The sequence below is a fragment of the Mizuhopecten yessoensis genome, unplaced genomic scaffold, assembly GCF_002113885.1.
Source record: "Mizuhopecten yessoensis strain PY_sf001 unplaced genomic scaffold, ASM211388v2 scaffold7521, whole genome shotgun sequence".
Classification (NCBI taxonomy): domain Eukaryota; kingdom Metazoa; phylum Mollusca; class Bivalvia; order Pectinida; family Pectinidae; genus Mizuhopecten; species Mizuhopecten yessoensis.
This window is the reverse complement of record NW_018407089.1, coordinates 514,551-535,519: the sequence shown is the minus strand read 5'-3', so window position 1 is coordinate 535,519 and position 20,969 is coordinate 514,551. Positions and strand designations below refer to the sequence as shown.

Here is a 20,969-nt window from a genome sequence, read left to right as displayed (position 1 = left end):
TCGACACATTCGATCAATATGAGGCAAAACATGTTCGTTACAAACGACTATTTGATAAAAGTATGTCGATGCAAAGATATAAACAAATGAGACAATGTTACTGCGCCACATGACCATTTCATTCATTTAAGAACTCTAGGCTAACCAATTAGTTGGTATTGCACAAAGGTAGTTGTTCTCTGCTTAACGTTCAGCATTTAGTGCAATGGCAACAACTGGTTCACTCGTTGTCAGTATAATGTGACTAGGCGGAATGTTGTGCTGGGTGCCGTCGTCATAGTACTTTAGTGAGATAGCACTATAAACAAAGGTCACAGACAATTACATTGTAAGTGATAATATAAGGCGACCTTCTCTGTCCCGTTACAAAACGTCACTCGTATGTATATCATTTTTTGACCAATGAATTGAACAGGGAAGTACAAAGATGTTACCTGGCACACAAAACACATGGAGGCACAGACTTAAATGACGTGAGCTGTTGAAAGAGTGTTAATCCCTATACAACTAAAACCAAAAAACAAAGGTCGCAGATATTTTTATTGTTAGTGATAAGGCAACCTTCCCTGTCCGGTAACAAAACGTCACTCGTATGAGTATCAAGTTTTGACAAATGAATTGCACGAGGAAGTACATTGATCTGTTACTTGGCACACTATCTTCTTCGATGTTTACACATGATCAGCTGTCAATGAGGCTAAAAATAATATTATATTCGATCGATTATACAGCACACATATTTTTTTAAACCTACGACAAAACCACTTGACGATGGTAGCACGAAGAGTGCGCAGCTACTAAATCGGATAACGTGGCATGAAAAATAACCACAAATTATTTAATCATTTCTTGCATTAGTATATGATTTGTTATAGAAAAATAGAAGAAAAAAACCAAACAAACATGGCGGTGTATTTGTTGCTTTGCGTGTGGTCAGTGTTGGCTGTGGAGACTGTGGCGTTTAAGCCGACCACTGGTCAAGGAGATGACCCATCGATGTACACCCATGAAAGTATAACACTGGAAGGGGTCGACAGAGCGGCTGCACATTTTCTTACATCCAATGGCATTCTGAACACCACAACGACAAACCATAACGAAATTGTCAAAGAATATTTCGGATCAGGTAAGTTATTTACAAGTTATAAATCGATACACTGATAGTAATTGCAAAGTTTGTTTTTATATATTGTGAAGAAAACAATATACTGATCCTTCTGCTAACACTTGATTTCTTCAGGCATATACAACAGGATACGGTCTATTTCAATTACGTCTGAAATTTAATGTCTATTGATATAATTTGTGTGGACATAAACCCCCAAAACATAATATCTTATTTTCCGTTAGTTAATAACTGTAATAGAAAAGGGCGATACGTTTTAAAAAAGAACTGAAATAAGATATTATTTAGCGAATGATAACATGTTTTAACAATATTCAAAAATTAAACAATTTTGTTTCCAGCAAGTGGGGAAATATTTGGTTTTGTGTTTTGGCATATATTTCAAATATTCCTATATAAATAATTTCTTTATTGCATTTTCTTTTACACACTGTATCAGTGAATTGGAATCTAACGAGATTCTAAAATACAGAAAAGAAACTGTTTGTACTGAAACGATGAATTAATCTTCTTTGAAATATTTAAGTAAAAACGAGAGGCATGACCTATTTTCTGTCATTTTTTTTTTTATTATACACAGCAACTGACGTATGCATAACTAGAATTGGATGTGCAAACTTCTTGAAAAGTTTCTACTATTAAAACAAATGTTAAATTGAATTGAAACACAGAAATATTGAAAGGATATGAAATGTATGTAATATCAGTGAGATGACAATTACAATAAGGAGATGATCGATTGATCAGTTTTAAAATAATATCTTAGATATAAACATGGAAGCCTGCGTCCATCAGATTATTTTATTAACAATCTAACAAGCAGTTTATCAAATTCATTTATTCTTTGAATAAATTCGCGGTGCCGTTAAATATTTTAAAGAGCTCCAATATCAATATATGTATATATCATTTACCTTATAAGTGATTCTGAAATCCTTACTCTTGTTTTGCAAAATGAATGTTTTTGATGTGCCTTTTTTAATAGGATCTGATAGACATGCGCTTTCATTGTTTTTAAACAAGTGGATCAAATTTTAATAATAAAGTTTAGTTAGAAATAATGCATAATTTCTACACTGTACATTAGTTCGGCAAAATGAGTGGCACCTTTATGTTTAGTTTAAATGTTTGTCAAGTATACGTAGATTAATCACTTAATATTTCTCGCAAATTAACAGAACTCAGTGATAAATCTAGTTGTGAAAGCTAATCCATAATAAGCGGAGATATTTAAAACATTTAGTTTTGTATACAGTATAAACAACACTTTCCACGAGCATGACACACATTCTAGAACATACAATCGACACGAATAGCTCATAAAACGTATCTGTCAGCTTATGATCCTGGCTGTTACGAGGACGTTAAACCCCAAACAAACAAACCTAACCAAAGCCGTGTTTCGCACTGTCTATTTTCCCCTGTGTAAATATTCCGTCAGGTTCTTGTCCTGATAGGATGTTTTATACTGGGTCAGTTTTCTGGGCACTGAAACATCCAAAACTCATCTGCTCCGCGCAAATTATACACATATCATTATATCTATATCTAATCTTTTATAAAACCTTTCAGTTCTATAGCGTAACACTAGGTGTGTAATTAGTATTATTGTTTATATATTTAAAGCAGTAATTAATTATTATTTACATTTCGTAACACTCAGCTGAGAGTAGGGCATTCTTCGCAATGTTTTCCAAATTCAAATTTGGTAGTTTAGACTAATGACGTGTAGATATTCGAAAATGTTTGACAAATTCATTCGATGTACTTCTTCATACACTGCCATCCATGAATAACTCTACACATGCTTTTGTTTGTTTGTTATAAGACTATTTTGTTGTTGTACTGTTTAACGGTCAATCTAGAATGCGAGTCATCTAGGATCGTAAAAAGAGACAAACTCAAAAAATAAACACACCAAACTGAAACTAAATAGGTTAAAATATGTCAAGGTTATAACAAAAATATCATTGTTTGAAATCAGTGCATTAAATCCTAAAGGGTTTGACTGTAAATGGTTGATCACATACATGACAACAGGGCTGGTGTTCCCAACGTAAAATGTAACAATGTGTGATGTAATTATGACTTGCGCAGATGCGAGAGGACTACTTCCCCTCTGCGGTCTGCTGTGCTTGTTACACACGAACCCACTCTAGGTTGATTTGTAAATTACCTAATGTTAATTTATTATTTATTTGGCCAATTCGTTTTAACAGGATTTGTTATGGAAGGTTTATAATCAGAATATGGCAGTTTGGTATCTTTCGCCTACCAACCTTCTCATTTCTATTTATTCCGACATGACCTGATTTCCTGTTAATCATGTTAATTCGAGGGGCGATGTTTTGTATGAGAATGTTGTTAAAATAGTAGTGAAACTGTTTTATTTGTATGATGTCGGTTGATTAAAGAAACACCTCCTGAAATAGAAAAAGATAGAAAGAAAGAGGACAGGAAAGACAGGAAAAAACAAAATATCTCAAGTGTTGTAATGGGTGCATCAGAGCTATACAAACACATATTTTGTAGATTTTGGAGAATTTTACGTCAGTAATCGAATTGAATAATGCCGAGATAATTAAGACGTCAATATTTCATTCTATTTAGCAGTCATTTATAATCATTGGCACTAACTACAAAGAAATATCACAATATGTAGATGGTTCACAAACAGCAGAACATCATGTCAATGTTTTGTGTTGCCACTTTGTGCACGTAAATTAATAACCGCTTGATTTTTGTCTAATCGTAAAACTGACGATTTGTCGACATCTTCGGACGGGAATCCAGGCCTATTTAGCGTTGAGTGTCTGTTGCAAAAAGAACTATTCTCACATTTTGAATTAGTTTGTTTATCAATAAAATAAATATCGTCATATGTTAGTTTCCAATATAACGATCTTTTTGGTTTTATATTATCATCTTACGCCAAGAGTTATTTATCCCTAATGTAGAAAAAATATGGAAAAAAATATGTGAATCTCCAATTTTTAGATGTCTAGTGAGTTATGAATGGCGGTGTAGTTGCTTATTTCTCATAAATGTCAACGTATCGGTATTGATGTGGGGTCCTCCTGCAGAATAAGGAATTTCTGTTGTGGTTTGATGACCAAGGGACACTAAAGAAACCACAATTTAGCTGCTTCCCTAATTGCAACGCCAGTGTAGTCGCCAGTGTAACCTGTCTGCATATGACGTTTGCTATTGGGAGAACTTTAAATGTGAGGAAGTATATTTCTTAACAGCTTGTACGTCTAAATCTTGAATGTTCCAGATACCAAAAGCTACAAGGATTACAAACAAAGAGGTCTGGAGTTTTCAAAAGCCGTAATGGATGTCTATAGAAAATTTCATACCAATCCGGATTACACTGTCAACTCTGAGCGAATACGTGAAGGTTGGTGGATGTGTTTACATTTAAATCAGTCTGCATTTGATTGCGTTTTATATTCCTCGTGTTTTTTTATCAAAATAACTGACTGAGGTACAATTGTATACAAAACGTAGTCTGGTTGCTAAAAATGGTTATCTGTCATAAATAACAAAATAATTAAATCAATAAATAGATCAATACAATAAATTATAGGCTATATTTTAAGATTGTTATGGAAATTTACAGTTAAACATCTCGTTGATAGAATCAGGTGACAGTCAATTGCTGACAATAGTAACTCTCATGATTCGGTGTTTTGTTTTCTTCTGCATATACAGCTGAAATTCTTGTAACTACCACAAGGCTAGAGATTGCTTCCATTCTGTCTCGGACGTTGGACGATGCATCGTTAGAATTGGTGGTGAATAAAGTTGGGAAATGTCTGATGATTATACAGTCATTCTACAGCAACACAAACTGGATTGAGATGATGGTGAATGGTGGAGAGTCTTTCTTAAGTTTCGGTGAGCTAATTATTTATGAGAACAATGGTAATATTCCTTGCAAATGTTCTCCCCTCAACAGCACTCAAAAGTACATCAAGTTTTTGTTATATGTCATTTAAAACAAATAATAATCTATTGTGAATATGTATAACTTGCCTAAAATTGTCAAAATACATATTACTTTAGGAATTCCACGAAAAAGGGAAAGGATGGCATGTATCGTATGATTTAAGATACACACATTCAGTATGCGTTTTAAATTGGCATTTAAACGTGTGTTTATTTTTAGTTTAAGTTTTCAATATTTGCGTTTGATGAAAGTAAAATGATTTGGATTCAAGTCATCGTAGGTACGCTTGAACCATTAAGGATTTAAAAATCCGTGCTGCACAATAATGTACGTAGTAAAAATAAAATAGATATTCTTCATAAAATCTATACTGGGATGATAGAATCGTAAGTGAGATAAACATAATTTTATTTAATATAGCTTAATCTTAAACATACTTGAACACATCTTCCCCCTAGGATTCGTATTTATCTCAATACCATTGTATCATAATTTAGCGCCAACAAACTTAACAAATATATATAAAAAAAAGTATAATTCATTTAAGGGACAACAATGGGTTGAGTGGCCTTCCTTACATTAACCTTAAGTCTCTCCACACCAATAGGCGCATACAGCCTCTATGGTTCTCACCAACCCAATCGATCTTGCGCTGCCATGTTTGCGGTGTTCCAGCTACTCCATCCTATATGGTTGCGTTCGTTATCAACCGTTCCTCGCAACCGTTCCTCTCGTCTGTGGTGTTCATCCAAAAGCCTTTGTACAGTCATTTACTCGTTCTCACTTCAAGGTGTTACCAATCCAGTTCCATCTTCTTCTTCTAATCTCACAGCTGACGTCATTTATGTTGGCTAGCTCTTTCATTTTAGTATGTGGTGTTCGTTACTGCCACATTACTCTCAATATCCTTCTGAGAGACTGGTGTTGGAAGGTGTTAAATTTCTTTTCTTCTGCTTTTGTAAGTTTCCATGTCTCGCTGCCATACACTGATACAGGTCTAGCAAGCGACTTGAACATATGTATCTTTGTCTTTCTACCAATAGTTTGTGCTCCCCAAATATTTCGGAGTCGGTGGAATGCTCCTATTACCTTCTGTAGCCTGTTCCTGATATCGCTACTACCTCCTCAATCTCTTCTCTGTCCTTTACAGTACCAAAATATATAGAGCTGTCACCATCGAATATTATCTCGTGTTGATCGGCCTTATATGACCTTAAATGTGATTTTACTTATTCATCATACATTTAATTTGTGTTACACTCAAGGATGCTTTCTACGATGTGCATCATGCGCGTGGTTTGTGTTATATTTAAGGATTTATGCTACTCTACACATTACAGATGCGTTTAAGAAAACATAAGATTCCCATGTTTTAGTATTGCAACCAGCAGCAGTCGATTTTGGTTTCCTCAGCTCTTTAGTCGCCTTCTCCGATAACAATCCAGTTGGTTTATTCTTTCCTGCTCGAGTCTTGTTGTAGTTACGTACGCTACGTGGTACATGTTAAGTGTTTACGTGTATGTGCTATCTTATACATTCTGCTTTGTGTTAGAGTTAAGGGTTTATGTTTTCTTGCATATTTTAAATGTGATGAGCGTACTCTTTCATAAAAATTGTTAAATAGCATTACCTTATGAACCTCAGGGGAAAAATATTAATAACCCTTTCCTAGTGTATACATCTCTGTCATCCCTTCGGGTATGACAGATTGCACGAAAAAAGAAACAAAGCTTTGACGTTACGCGAACAATACGATTTAACGTCATACTAAGCACTTGACGGGAGAGATCATCAAAATAACAAACATATTACGAATGCTAAAAACTGTAGTTTTTAATCAAATTACTAGGAGGATAGGAGAAAAATAATCATCCCCTACCTACAATGAGGGTGTGACAGAAACAACCAACCCCCAGGGTGATTATTTGATTTTCAAACCATTGGCAGAGACATTGGTTGGATATTTTTGTCACACCCTCAACGTAAGTTTGGTATGGTTTGGTCTAGCATTGTTTAACGTAATATCTACAGCTATGGTCATTAAAGGACGGTCTACCCTGTGTGCAAGATGCATGCATATAGTGTATGCAAGTGTGTTTTGGGAAAATGCGATATATTCGTGTTTGTCTCCTTGTGATAGCGGGGAACTTATGCCGACTTTATAGTGCTACCTCGCTGAAACATACTGCCGAAGACACCAAGCAGGACACCCTAGCCGGCCACATTATACTGACAACGGGCGAACCAGTCGTCCCACTCATAAATTGCTGAGCGTTAAGCGGGAGTAAATAATAGCATTTTTATAGACTCTGGTATGTCTCGGCCAAAAGTGAGGCATTGTCAAGAGAGACATTAGGAAGGAGAAAGTTGTTTAGAAAGACGAGAAAATATAAGTTGCCAAATTAAGACACCTCTTACGATCATGCAATGGGGGCAGTAAGTGCAATCCTTACGCCCTACGTGCAGGACCTCAAGGTAGGTGAAATGTTCACAGAAAAAAATCGATAGAAAATTATTAACTTTTATTCCTCAATAATTGTTTTAAAATCACTTTATGGTTTTTATAGTTATTTTTTTTCAAGCAAGAGGGACATCCGAAACACATTCCTTACACATACATTTTTCAATATTTCTAGTGAATCTGTTCAATTCCTTTTTAAAATTTTGACATTAATATAATGTAAGTTATTATTACTCCTTCATACAATAATGCTGAAAGTGTTTATTTTAATGTGAAACAATATTCTATTTTATCATGAGAAACATACTGTTTCTTTTCTATTATATAAAAAAAAATCCAAACTTCATCAATTTTGAGTATACATTTTGTATCTGTGGAAAGTTTCGTAAGATATGGATTTCACTTCGGTAATGCATATTTATCGACAGTGGGACGGGAGTCCTTAAGTTGCACTGGTTCGAGGTTACCTTGTGATAGAGATAATATGTCATCGACCCACCAGTATAAATGTACTGGTACGTCGAATGAGGTGCTTGCATTTAATTAAATTATTATTGTATATTGTGTGTTGTGGCATTTCTAATCGTTTTCTTTTCATCGAACAACATCAAATCTATACTCTGATGTTTTGTGTCGGACAGGTGTCATACGGTTTAAATATTGCCATACGTTTGAATTAATGTCATACGTTTAAATATTGCCATACGTTTGAATAAATGTTGTAAGTTTAAATATTGCCATACGTTTGAATTAATGGCATACGTTTGAATAAATGTCATTGGTTTGAACTAAGTAACTGTTGAACGGTGAACGGAACATTGTTAGGATTTAATGGTGTTGGGACTAGGCAACATAATCAAGTTAAAAAGGCATTCATCTCACCAATATTCCACACATTCGGGTTAAAAATAAAGGGGAAGGCCTTAATTGGACGACCTACTTAATTACAGGGGTGTATTTGACATATGGTAGTATGTTTCACAAGATGACACTATTTAAGCAATGAATGTTTTATCAAATGTTGTTATGGTCATATAGCACAAATTGCTATTGATGACAAACTTGATAAAGACCGGTAAGCAAATGAAAATATTAACATGAATATATCTTTCTCTTCTTTCTTTGTCAAGGAACTTTCACCTCCACCAGTATGGTGGTTGCCGCATCAGGAACAGACACATGTCGCAACTGTGACGACAGCATCACTCAGTAAGTTTTGTGTAAATGATTTTACTTCTCTTGTGTCTTAATTTCAAAGACCTCACCATACTTTTATAAACTGTATTCATACGTGTCGCAAAATGTACATCGGCTTTCATTACTCCATGATCGACCATACAGCTTTGCTTAAGTCTCTTGTGACGTGGTCCTCCCGGTTTCCTTTTCATGATTGCAGACTCGGTAAATTCTGTCATAGGGATAAACACTATTTTCTGTCTTGCACCCAAGTGACAAACAACTCTTGTGATAGCGGTGCTGATTTTCAACTAGAAGCCCCCAACTCTTTAGCGTTTGAAAAGCCTTTTTACTCGGATTTAAACTTTAAAAGAATAACAGAATAACAAACATCAATCGCCACCAGTATCGATTTCTACCTGACGGTATATCAGTTAAAGTCCTTTTCACAAATGTTATACGGGAAAAAAGAGCTGTTGTTGAAAAACAGTTTGTAAAATCTGCATAAATCAAAATTCCTGGAATGAGAGACAGGCAAATATGTTTTAACAGTGCCACGCCAAAAAACCGGTGCATCATAGGCACAAGAAACATCTATCCTTCCTGAGTATCCGGATCAGTTTTGGTTTATAATGCTCTTCGATGTTTTTGATGTCCTTTTTCTGCCTTCTGTATCTCACAACATGTCGTAAAAAGCGACTCATGACGGCCCCCTGCATACCCGGGGGCTTTCTTCAATGTCTTCTGATGAGGGTAATTTCAGCATTTAGAATTATCTCGCAACAATTAGTTTCCCCGTTGTCAATATAAAGTAACCGGATTGAAGTCTTTGCAAAGGTGCATTTGGTCTTTGGCATGGTGTTTAGGTGAGGTAGCACTTTAAAATCCGTATCAGAGCCGTGCTATAGCAAGAGTAAATCAACAGCCTACTACATCGAAAATAAGCACACATGCAATACACACACACAGAGGGACGTCTCAAATGACATTACCTGTTAATAGGACGTTAAACTAAATACAAACCGAACCGAACCAATCACAAGTCTAGAAATTTGGAATTACTGTATTATGGGAAGCGTTATCCAAATAATAATTGTTCGAAATTTACGACAACAAGTAAAGTTATGAGATGTAATTATTTTCCTTTCATTCAATACTGACCTTTAAGATAGTATTGTTATTGTAATTACAACACACGTTGATAACCTAACTCCTTAATTAAAACATAGTTCAATATAACTATATAAAACACTATGTAGAGCATAAATCTAAACTATGTTTCACGATTTAGAATCGAAACAATTGACATTTATGACGCGGTAGAAAAACACTAAAACTTGACAACTGAGATAATTTAAAGTTAAATCAGACTTTCTATTTCACTATCTTTGAAGTCGCTGTAGCCAAAACCTGTTGGTCCATGATCGTTTGACAAGTGGATACCTGTCTGGTCAGCAGTTCTACCCGAAACCATCAGGTGAGTTCGAGTATTGTGCATTTATTTATTACCGATAAACGCAAAACAAACATCTTTCATGTGTTATTAATATATATCATGTAAAACAATATTGTAACCAAGCTTAACGATCACTTAACACAGGAGAGGTCATTAGTGCCAATAAATTATCGCGAATGACAAACGTAAAATGAAGGTGATACAAAAAAAGCGTTAAGATAAAAAACAAACCTTGATTTGAATACTTAAAGAACTGCGGGCGTTAAGAGTCATTTCTGCCCTCATCGGAGATTTTGAATTAGTTGTTATATTCGTAGTCTTAAATAAATGAAGTATGCAAATGTGAAATATCAAATTCAATCGACAAGTGGTTTCGGAGATTTGGCATTGCAAAGAGTGACATAAACCCGCATTTTCATATTGAAATGCGTGAATATCGTCTGTTGTGCAGTATTTGGTTGAAACTTGGCCTTTTTGAAGGAAACTAACGAAACACTTTTATCTTTAAAAGCCTCCACACGCAACAAACAAATGAATATTTGACATCTTTAAACATTTTCATATCAGTGTTCATTCGTAGAAAGGAATCTTTTTTTGTCACATACGGAGGCGGGTGGTGCAATGGATAGTTTCACCAAGGCGGCCGGGTTTCGATTCCCCGATCGGACGTGAGAAGGTTGGGGTCACCTGCCCGACCGCGTGGGCTTTCTCCGGGTACTTCGGTTTTCTCCCACACTAAGACCACCACGCGCTAACATACGGGCCAACAAGAGAGATTAATATAAGTTGAAATAACTTGTTTCATAATTGCTGTAAAATAAATAAAGTTTATATATATATATATATATACGGAGGCTTTTATTTCTGCTATTTTTTCGAAAAGAAATTTGGGACATGGAATCTTATTTTAGAAATGTTCTTGAGTTGAATGAAGATAAACGCAGTCTAATAACAGGTGTTTAACTGTAAATTGTTCTCGACGCATTGAGGCTGGTCTTGCCGTTTCAGTAAAAAAACAATGGGTAATGCATGAATGTCTCATCTGTAGATAAAATGCAGTTCACTGATTTCAGGTTAAATAGCCATTTCTTGTCACAAACATTAATATGACAAATCACCAAGGCACTGTTTCTTAAAAAATGAAATGTTAACAACTGGCTTTAGATTTATATTGCACTATAGAGTTATTATCGCCTTTGTTTTTTTATATTAAACGTGCAGCTCATCAAGGCGCTACGGAGGGCAAATGCAGTCACGGGGGAGTGAACGACCACGGAAGGAACACTACGGCAACTGGTGGGATCAACAAGGAAACACTTGATTGGAATTGGTCCCCACATGCGCATCTGCATAACATATCCGGTCAGACAGCGGTCAGAGCGACGGAAGCATTCTTCATGGACGCAAGTATGTGATGTTTGCTAATTCTTTTTCTAAAGCAAAGACATGCTTTCTCTATCAATGGCTGTCTCTATCTCTGTCTCTCTCCTTCTGCTTATTTAATATAATTATTCTATTTGTTTCATTTCTTTTGTTGTTTTCTTGAGATAAAAAAAATCAAACTAATCAGATACGATTTTTTGATTATGTGCGAGAAACCGCGCATGTCGTTAGCTGTTTTTCAGTTGATGTTCCAGCTAATGGCATGCCCTCGGTGATCACAAGGAGTAGTTTGCATTGTTGGGAAAACATCAATCCCAAACACAATTTGATATAATAAACAGAAACATAAACAATAACTTGTGTCGCCGACAAAGTAATCGTGGTTTACTATCGCGCGCTATTCAGTTTTTTCTGAATGTATTGCTTAAGTAATCATATTCTTGAGTTGTCGCTGATATCTGGTTTTACAGGTCAAATGCGATGCCATTTATACATTTTTGTTTGTTTTCAAAGCATCGGGTTTACTCGGAGGTATTGACCAGGCAAAGGTGAAGAATATATTTAATCTGAAGAAGAAACAAACAGTTTCAATGGGATTTGTTGTCGATGTCACCGGATCAATGGCTAACGATATCAGGTCCGTGAAAAATTCTATGATCGGCAAGGTGTCCGCAGTTATCGGGACTGACAACGAACCAACCAAATATGTTTTGTCAACTTTCAACGACCCTGGTAGGTTTATTTTTAACCAACAATCGCCATGTGGTGGGCTGTTCAAATCGCCGTTTATCCGTGGTCTGTCCGTCTTTAAATCATTCTTGTTGGCGCTATTGCTAAAATAAACAGTCAACAAAGCCAACGGAAACACTAATTGTAGGTTTCCCATGGTCCGTAGTTGTGCATTTTTTTGAGATAGATAGGGAAACTGAGGTGGCCGATAGGCGGCCATTTTTAATCATAAGATCACCGTTTGCAGAGAAAAAAATTAAAGTTACTCACAGTATCCAAGTAAAAAAACATATGACCATATATGTTCTATTCAAACAATGTACGTATTAAACGTGTCGCAAGGATTCAAGACCGACTGGTCCATTTGTCAAGCAATGGCAAGATATGCTAGCTTGACAAAGGAACCAGTCGGTCTTTAAACATTGCGACAAGCTTAGATAGTTTGACAAAGGGACCAGACGGACTTGAAACATTGCGACACGTTTAATACGTACATTGTTCTATCAACAGATAGCGTCATTTAAGAACGTCCCTCAACGTGTGTTGTGTATGTGTACTTCCGTGTGCAGGAGACGGTGTATGTTGGTACATTTGCCTCCTTGTGATTGCGCAGATCTGATGCCGAAGTTAAAGTGCTGCCTCACTGAAATATCATGCCGAGAGCACCACGCACAGCATTTCACTCAGTCACATTATGCTGACAACGGGTGAATCATTTGTTGCCTTTCCCCAAAATTTTGTACGTTTAGCAGGGAATAACAATTACCATTTTTAAGGACTTTTGGTATGTCCCGCCCTGGGAATAGAACCTATTGCCTTCCTCACATTGGCGAACGTTCACCATTAAAGTCAAAAGTGAGGTATTGTTAAGGAAGGCGCTAGCAAACGGAAGGAAATTAGAAGAGGAAAGAAACTTAAGATTCCAAATATTACAATGGGAGAAAGTAAAGAAAGAAGATATGGAAGGTAGGGAATGAAAAAGATATGGAAGGTAGGGAATGAAAAAGATCGCAAGTGCTTCAATTAGGAAAGCTTATCAATTTTGATCTCTTCTATGTGACCTCCATAGAAGACACAGTAGGAGGCACATTAGTTTTGTGGTAGGACGCCGGGTTCGTGACCGAAGGGTCACGGTACGGCACTGTGTTGTATCTTTGAAGAAGATACTTTAATCCGCTTGTTCCAGTATACTCAAATGTAAATGAATACGTGGTTGGAAGGGCTAGAATTGTAGAATGCTAGCTGTGAGCGTCGAAATGGCAGCACCGGCTGTATGCTCCTCAGAGAGTTGAGAAAGATATTGACTGGTTGCAAAGGCCTTATAACCACGGAAAAAGAATTGGTGAACCGCTTAAAACGACCTACAAACTAGATTGTGATAAAGCGGTATAGAAGAGCCTCGAATTATTATTATTATAATTATAGAAAAAAAAACTGAATCTGCGGAGGCCCACATAAGTCGTTTTTTACGATACACATGCAGTGGGATGTATACAAGGGCCATCGCAAATAAAACCAATATCACGGTTACACTGCGTTCAGTTACAATGGCACATGTATCTTTCAGGAAGCCTGACCACAGTTGCCGCAACAGCGGATGGAAATGAGATGATACGATGGATAGAGAAATTGACTGTGGGTGGAGGAGATGACTGTCCAGAATATGCAATCTCCGGACTACTGGCTGGTATGTTTAAACACATCAAAACGCTTATTCTGATATTTCATGATTTCAAATTACTTAGATTCTACGACATTAATTGACAATTTTGCAGAAATCAATTGTTCCTCAACGTTCAGTGTAACACTTTGTTTTAATACGATGCATACCCAAAACAGATTATTATCAAGTGGTAACTTATATCAACGTCTGGTGCACAATGTTCGTTTTTAAAAAAAAATGTCAATTATGATTTGCAAATATTATTATACCCCACGCAACGTAGTAGATGGGGGTGGGGGTGTTAATTGAATCACCCCTGTCCGGAAAACTCCATCTTCATTGACTTGCAGATTTTATTGAAACTTCACTTGAATCATCAGTATATAACGTAATTGTGCACCGGCATTTAAGGGAGTTACGGCCCTTTATGCGAAATAACTTGTTCGGAAAACTCTTTCTCAACTAATAGGCAGATTTTATTAAAACTTTGCATGAATTATCAGTATATTATGTTGCTGGGCACCGGCATTTATATAACAGATTTCAACATTTGTTAAGGGAGTTTCGGCTCTTTATGAGAAAGTACTTGTCCGGAAAACATTGTCTCAACTAACAGGCATATTTTATTGAATCTTCGTTTGAGGTGTAAGTGTTTTATGTAGTTGCGCATCGGCATTTCAGTTTTTGATTTCAACACTTCGTTATAGAGTAATGCCCCTTTGTCCTGAAAACTTGTCCGCACACCTCCTTCAGCATCTGCGGGGATATTAATTATCATCTGGATGACAGTTCTAGTTTTCCTCCTTTTCAATGGCTAACAAATATTCACTTAGGTATATCCGTGTGATTCTATTTTAATTCATATAAGTTATTGCTTTCATTCAAAAGACATTGTTATACAATATTTTCTCTGTTTTATTTTTTTATTTTTTCCCCCAGCTATTGATGCGTGTGCTCCATATTCAGTTATCTTCCTTGCCACCGATGCAGATCCTAAGGATGAAAATATGACCAACATCGCAATACGAGAGGCGAATGCAAAACATATCACACTGGAATTTATTTTGACAGGAAATTGTAGTTTAAGTCGACGTCGCAGAGGTAAAATTAAACAAAAACGAAAAGAGAATACCAAGAAGCCAACAAAACCATAATTCGAACTCAAAATCAATCAAACAAGGGCGAAATATGATCAAAGGGAAGATTTACATGGATACCCCTGAAAAAGTAAAGGGACATACGATTAGGTGTTCCGGAAGGGTAAGCGTCATCTGCTTCAACGATGACACCCACCATGTAAATCTAAGTCGACTCCAAATAATATCGCATCCTAACATCGAAGCGCGGATAGTACCAACAAATCTGCATGGTACTCGCATGACTAAAATATTTGCTCTATTACATTACATAATCAATCGAAAGAGAAAACAAACACTGAACCCCCTCTTTTTTTTCTCATCTCCGGTACATGAGAATTGAACATCAATTAAATTACAGCACTTGGTTTATCTTTCTTTTTCATATATTATTAGTGTTTCCCTTTGTCATGTTTATCCCATTGTCAGAATAGCACAGAAATATATTTTTTGGCAGATTATGACGATCTTTGTCAGTGCGACGGCCAGTGACACATTGGCAACAGATAGTCTTGATTTTACCTGAGCTATGACGACGATTTTTCTTAACCCGGATCCTGTCTATTATCAAATTCCTCCTATTTGTAACATACCACCCTTACAACTCCATCCTAAAATATGACATATACGAGGAAGAGTTAATTCGTTTCTTTGATTTCCTTCTGTACTGTCGTAGTAATTATCGTCTGTATTGCTGAATTGACCTCGGTCTTTGGACGACATGTAACTAGTTATGAACTAAATAAAGAACTCACGAATTAAACCATAATAAGATTTAATCCCAATTATTTGACAATTTATTTCAAAATTTTAATTTTCGTTTCAGAAATAAAACTACGACAAAAGAGAGGTCTCTCAGCCTTTGAAAATATTGCTGCAGGCACCGGAGGGAGTGTGTATCACATCGACCATAGTGAAGTCACCGCAGACACTGGTGATTTGCACTCTTTGATTTACAAAAAGGAAAACCGGCGTTACAAAAGCTCGGAAAATAAGTTTCTAATTATTACTTGTTTTCCAAACAAACTTACCATTTATAAATTTGTTCATATTATTGTGGAGACGGGCTTGGACAACCACGTCTCTAGCTAAAAGTTTGTGTTAGCATTACTGTTATTGTCTTTCAGTGATGTTCTTATGTTTTTACCGGAAGCATATAAGAAAGTCATCCATTTATAGGTTATTGTCTACTATAAAGACAGGTTTTGACAATGTTATTTATTTCGGACCGAAAAGTGTTTGTTTGTTTGTTTGTTTGATTTTGTTTAACGTCCTATTAACAGCTAAGGTCATTTAAGGACGGCCTCCCCTGTGTGCAAGATGCATGCGTGTAGTGGATGTGTGTGTATTTTGGGAGGCTGCGATTGAATATTTTCCTTTGGTACGACCGGACAAATGAATACGTATTTATAGGTCTTATTCAAGGTCATTGATTCACAATATATTTTTGTTTTGTATTTAAAGCATCGGGTTCGCTTAGAGATATTGATCAAGCAACTGAGAAGAACATATTCAAATTGAAGAAAACTGTAAGGCGACAAGTATCTTCCGGATATGTCATCGACGTTTCAGCATATATGGCTAATGATATCAGGAGTATGAAGAATGCGTTCATCGCCAAAGTGTCTGCAGTTATAGGGACTGTCAACGAACCAACCAACTATGTATTGTCGACTTTCAGCGATCCTGGTGGGTTTTCCTTTTCATTACAAGATAATACGAAATCAACATATAAACGTTAACATGTACACAGTATCAGTCTCGGTTTGAAACATGCGTCACCAACGTTTTTCACTGGTTCGCAAATACACTAGAACACGTTTTGATGTGATTAATTGTTAAAAAAAAAAAAAAAAAAAATAATCTTACAATGCATATAGCATACCGCGGTAATAAGGCTGTAGTCATTTGTTATGGAACCAATTTGAATCGGAGCCATAAACTGTAAGGTGTTAAACTGTAAAACGGTTGTGTTTAAGGCGCTCACAACAAAACTGAATTAGAAGCCAAGAGGGCCAATATTACTCATATTAAGTTACATTTGTATGTGTATAATTATGTTTATAGTACAATTGTTATCGCATCATCCCAAAACACACACGTATACACTACACGCATTCATCTTGCACACAGGGAAGGCCGTCCCTAAATGACCATAGCTGTTGGTAGGACGTTAAACAATACAAAAACAAACCAAACTTACAGTGTTATGATCTAGAGTATTGTGATGTATGTCAAGAGACTAAATTCCGAGGAAAAGAACAACACCCCAGGGGTAATCGTGATAGCAAATTAGTATTGGTTTCTTCATGCCATGGAAGCATTTATATGGTTACATAATAGGAATATAAACTATTTTTAGTTATGATGCAAGGACTATGAAAAGCTATGCGTTATTCGTCGTCTATAAATCACGACTCGGGGCTTTATGGATTAAAGGATTAGGTTCGTAAAAATCTGTTTACCATTAAGGCCCCTGCTAACTTAGGATCCTAAGTTGAAGTCAAAATTGACTTTTTACTGTTTATTTGAGAAAATGAACCACAGTGCTGATCTTTATAACATATCAAAGTTTCATTTTGTAGTAATCTATCCATGGTATCTCATTGTCAAGTATCAGGACACTTGACCTTTCAGTATTGAAGAAATTGAAGAAGAATAAAGTTGACCTCATGACAGGTAGTGTAAGCTTGAGATGAAGTTTTCCACAACATCTTTCAGCAAACCTCACCAAAGTTGTCACTACAACAGATGGAAATGAGATGGTACGGATGGTATCTCAACTGACTCCGGAAGGGGGAGGAGACTGTCCAGACTATGTCATGTCCGGAATACAGGCTGGTCTGTTAACACTAAAATTATTAATGTTTAATTTGTGTATTGTCTATCAACAGAAATAGATAATTATTAAATATTTCTATAAATTATAGCATCATTTAAGATCAGCAAGGCAATGCCTTGTAAGGCAATGCGAATTCCCCAAACGGTAACGATTTCTTCATATAAATTAAATGGTGCCGTTCAGCTCCAATAATAATAATGAATTCATCTTCTTATAATAATAATTATTCATCAAAAATAGTCAGTAAATCTGCCTTATATGTAGCTGAGCTATATGTTACGTACAAAATGTAGTTAATTGAGGGATTGGTCAAGCGGAACACCGCCCACTCACTGATCAATATTGCAGGTACAGGTAACAGCGGTGTATAAATGGTGCAAACATTTAGACTTAAGAACAAATGCTAACCCCAAAACGTTCACACCGCGGTTAGTTTGAGGAGCCACAGCGCGAATATTTCAGCATTTATTTCATGTTAAAATCAATTTGCATCTTGGAAATTCAGCTAGTTTGCGTTTATTTTGTCTCGATTTCTTATTACATTTTTAGATATAATTTATGATTGAACGTGACATAAAATAATCAAATAATCATATTTGTATATCTCAGTTTTTTCAACGAAACGTTGCCCCCTGCAATCTGGAGAAAATGTAGGCATGCTGACTCCCAAGCATGTAATTGTAAGAGGCTTCAAAATGCATAATCAGATGTTTTCTTGTGTATCCACTGGAGAGAATAATATGGTTAGCTGCCCCCATCGGAACGCTGTGGATACGTGTTTTCTTTTGACGTTTCTCTCTTTTGTTTGTGACCATTCTTAAAGCATGCGAGGACGATGAACTCCAAATAATTTAATTAATTGTAAGAGGACGAGTACTATAGGGAAATGAGAAAGTAAACAATAGATTCTACGGAAATGTTGCAATTTGGGTAGCATATCTTTTTTGGTTATCTCAGTGAAACAGACAAAAAACTCCCTCCCAAATCTGCAGGGTAACGCATTTCGGTTGCCTCTTACGACAAGCAGATGTTAAGCAGATCTATATACCAAAAAACGGGTAGTGGTATGTTGTTTTGATTTAAATTTATTTATTATTTATTTATTATATTGCTGCTTAATATTTTCCAGCTATTAAGGCATGTTATCCATACTCAGTTATTTACGTTGCCACGGATGGCGATGCCAAAGATGAAAATATGACCGATATTGTACTACGCGAGGCGATTGCAAAACACATCCAAGTGGAATTCATTCTGACAGCAACTTGTAGTAGTCTGAGTCAACGTCGAAGAGGTAAATATAATGACCTATTACATCACATTTAAATGTTACTCGTAAAAGGCTACCAATATACGAACTCCCTGTTTAATATAAATTCTTTGACATTAATTCAGATTAAAGCTGACATCTTCTTCATTAGCTGCAAGTTATATATTTTTGTTACCTATTCATACTCATTGTTTTCCCGTTGTCAGAATAATGTGACCGGGTGGAGGGATTTTGTGCCAGTTTTTGACAAACTGTATTAGCGAGACGACCTTTGAATATGTTATCGTCTAGATCTCGTTTTGAGTTGAGTTATTGCGGCGATTTTGTTTTGCAAGTCTCCTAAAACGTAAACACTAACTCCCTAACCCTTAACCAAAGATGAATTTTAAGAGTCATAGTTCTTCATTTCCTAGTAAATAGATATCTTGATTGCTGAATTGACTTCAAACTGATAGTCGTCTATTGACTTATATCAAGGTAGATACAGAATATGGATTTGATGAATAAGATGTCATATTTCTTCTCTTTTTCCTGCTTTAATATCAGAAATACAGATGCGACATAAAAGAGGTATTTTAGCCTTCGAAAGTCTTGCTGCAGGCACCGGTGGGAGTGTGTATCGCATAGACCATAGTGAGGTTACCGCAGTTCTTGATCACGTCCTGGAAGTAAGTTTTTTCGAAGATATGTTCGAATAATAAATTACATTGTTTTGATATTTGTGGTTTGAAGTTTTACGTGCTCGCAACAGCTAAGGTCAAGGGAAAATTCGCCTTAATGACTGAGCTGTAGGCAAGAAAGTTAAAGACGGATATCAAGTATTCAGATTTGGGCAGCATATTTTGTTTTCTTCGATGTCCCCTAATCAGAAGTGGTAAAAGGAACAAAATCATCATTGGTGTCTCTCTGCGCACTCGTCTTCATATGACCCTAGCTTTTGTAAGAACGTGAAACTAACATTTAATAATCATGTTTTTTGACACTACTATGTATGCTTTGTTTTGTCTATGAGTGTATTATTTACTACTTTCTCAATGCCAATGCTTATCACTTTCAATGTGGTTTGTTTCAACCTTATGAGTCGAAGGACCTAAAAGTATTGCTTTGTTTTCATATTCCCATACATATACCTTCCTGCATTTAATTTGTTTACGAAACATCACAGTTTAAACAAGAAGTAAAACGTTATCCGAAAGAATACTTGTATACGTTATTGTGGTTATCAGTCGACCAAAGGATATTTATATAAGCGTTAAATTGTATTGCGTTTAAATATTGTTATGCTACCTGGTACGGGATCGGCTCTGTGTGTGAGAGAAGGGGTGATGAATGTCGAACCTATACGGTTGATATGACATTAGTAATACAGATATTGTTGACTTCGGTGTTGCATTAAATCAAATATACGTTGTTGTCGTCTTCAAATTTACTATTTGTTACAAGTTTGTTTGGAAAATAATATAATGTTATGGTATTGTTAATTGGGTTTAGCATATTAGAAGCTAAGATCCTTTAAGGAATAATATAATGTTATGGTATTGTTAATTGGGTTTAGCATATTAGAAGCTAAGATCCTTTAAGGAATAATATAATGTTATGGTATTGTTAATTGGGTTTAGCATATTAGAAGCTAAGATCCTTTAAGGAATAATATAATGTTATGGTATTGTTAATTGGGTTTAGCATATTAGAAGCTAAGATCCTTTAAGGAATAATATAATGTTATGGTATTGTTAATTGGGTTTAGCATATTAGAAGCTAAGATCCTTTAAGGA

At 35.9% G+C, this 20,969-nt stretch overlaps 1 protein-coding gene across 1 annotated transcript in view; it reads left to right on the top strand.

Annotated features, from left to right (window-relative positions):
* The first annotated feature begins 903 nt into the window (after positions 1-903).
* LOC110453829 overlaps positions 904-20,969 on the top strand; it is a 34,761-nt gene continuing 14,695 nt past the window's right edge. The window contains exons 1-14 of the mRNA XM_021503002.1: positions 904-1,126; positions 4,404-4,526; positions 4,841-5,026; positions 8,670-8,748; positions 10,110-10,192; positions 11,393-11,578; positions 12,068-12,286; positions 13,851-13,970; positions 14,886-15,047; positions 15,909-16,016; positions 16,547-16,771; positions 17,804-17,923; positions 19,054-19,218; positions 19,741-19,862. Coding sequence (XP_021358677.1) covers positions 904-1,126; positions 4,404-4,526; positions 4,841-5,026; positions 8,670-8,748; positions 10,110-10,192; positions 11,393-11,578; positions 12,068-12,286; positions 13,851-13,970; positions 14,886-15,047; positions 15,909-16,016; positions 16,547-16,771; positions 17,804-17,923; positions 19,054-19,218; positions 19,741-19,862 — 2,121 coding nt within the window. The remainder of the gene's footprint in view (positions 1,127-4,403; positions 4,527-4,840; positions 5,027-8,669; positions 8,749-10,109; positions 10,193-11,392; positions 11,579-12,067; positions 12,287-13,850; positions 13,971-14,885; positions 15,048-15,908; positions 16,017-16,546; positions 16,772-17,803; positions 17,924-19,053; positions 19,219-19,740; positions 19,863-20,969) is intronic.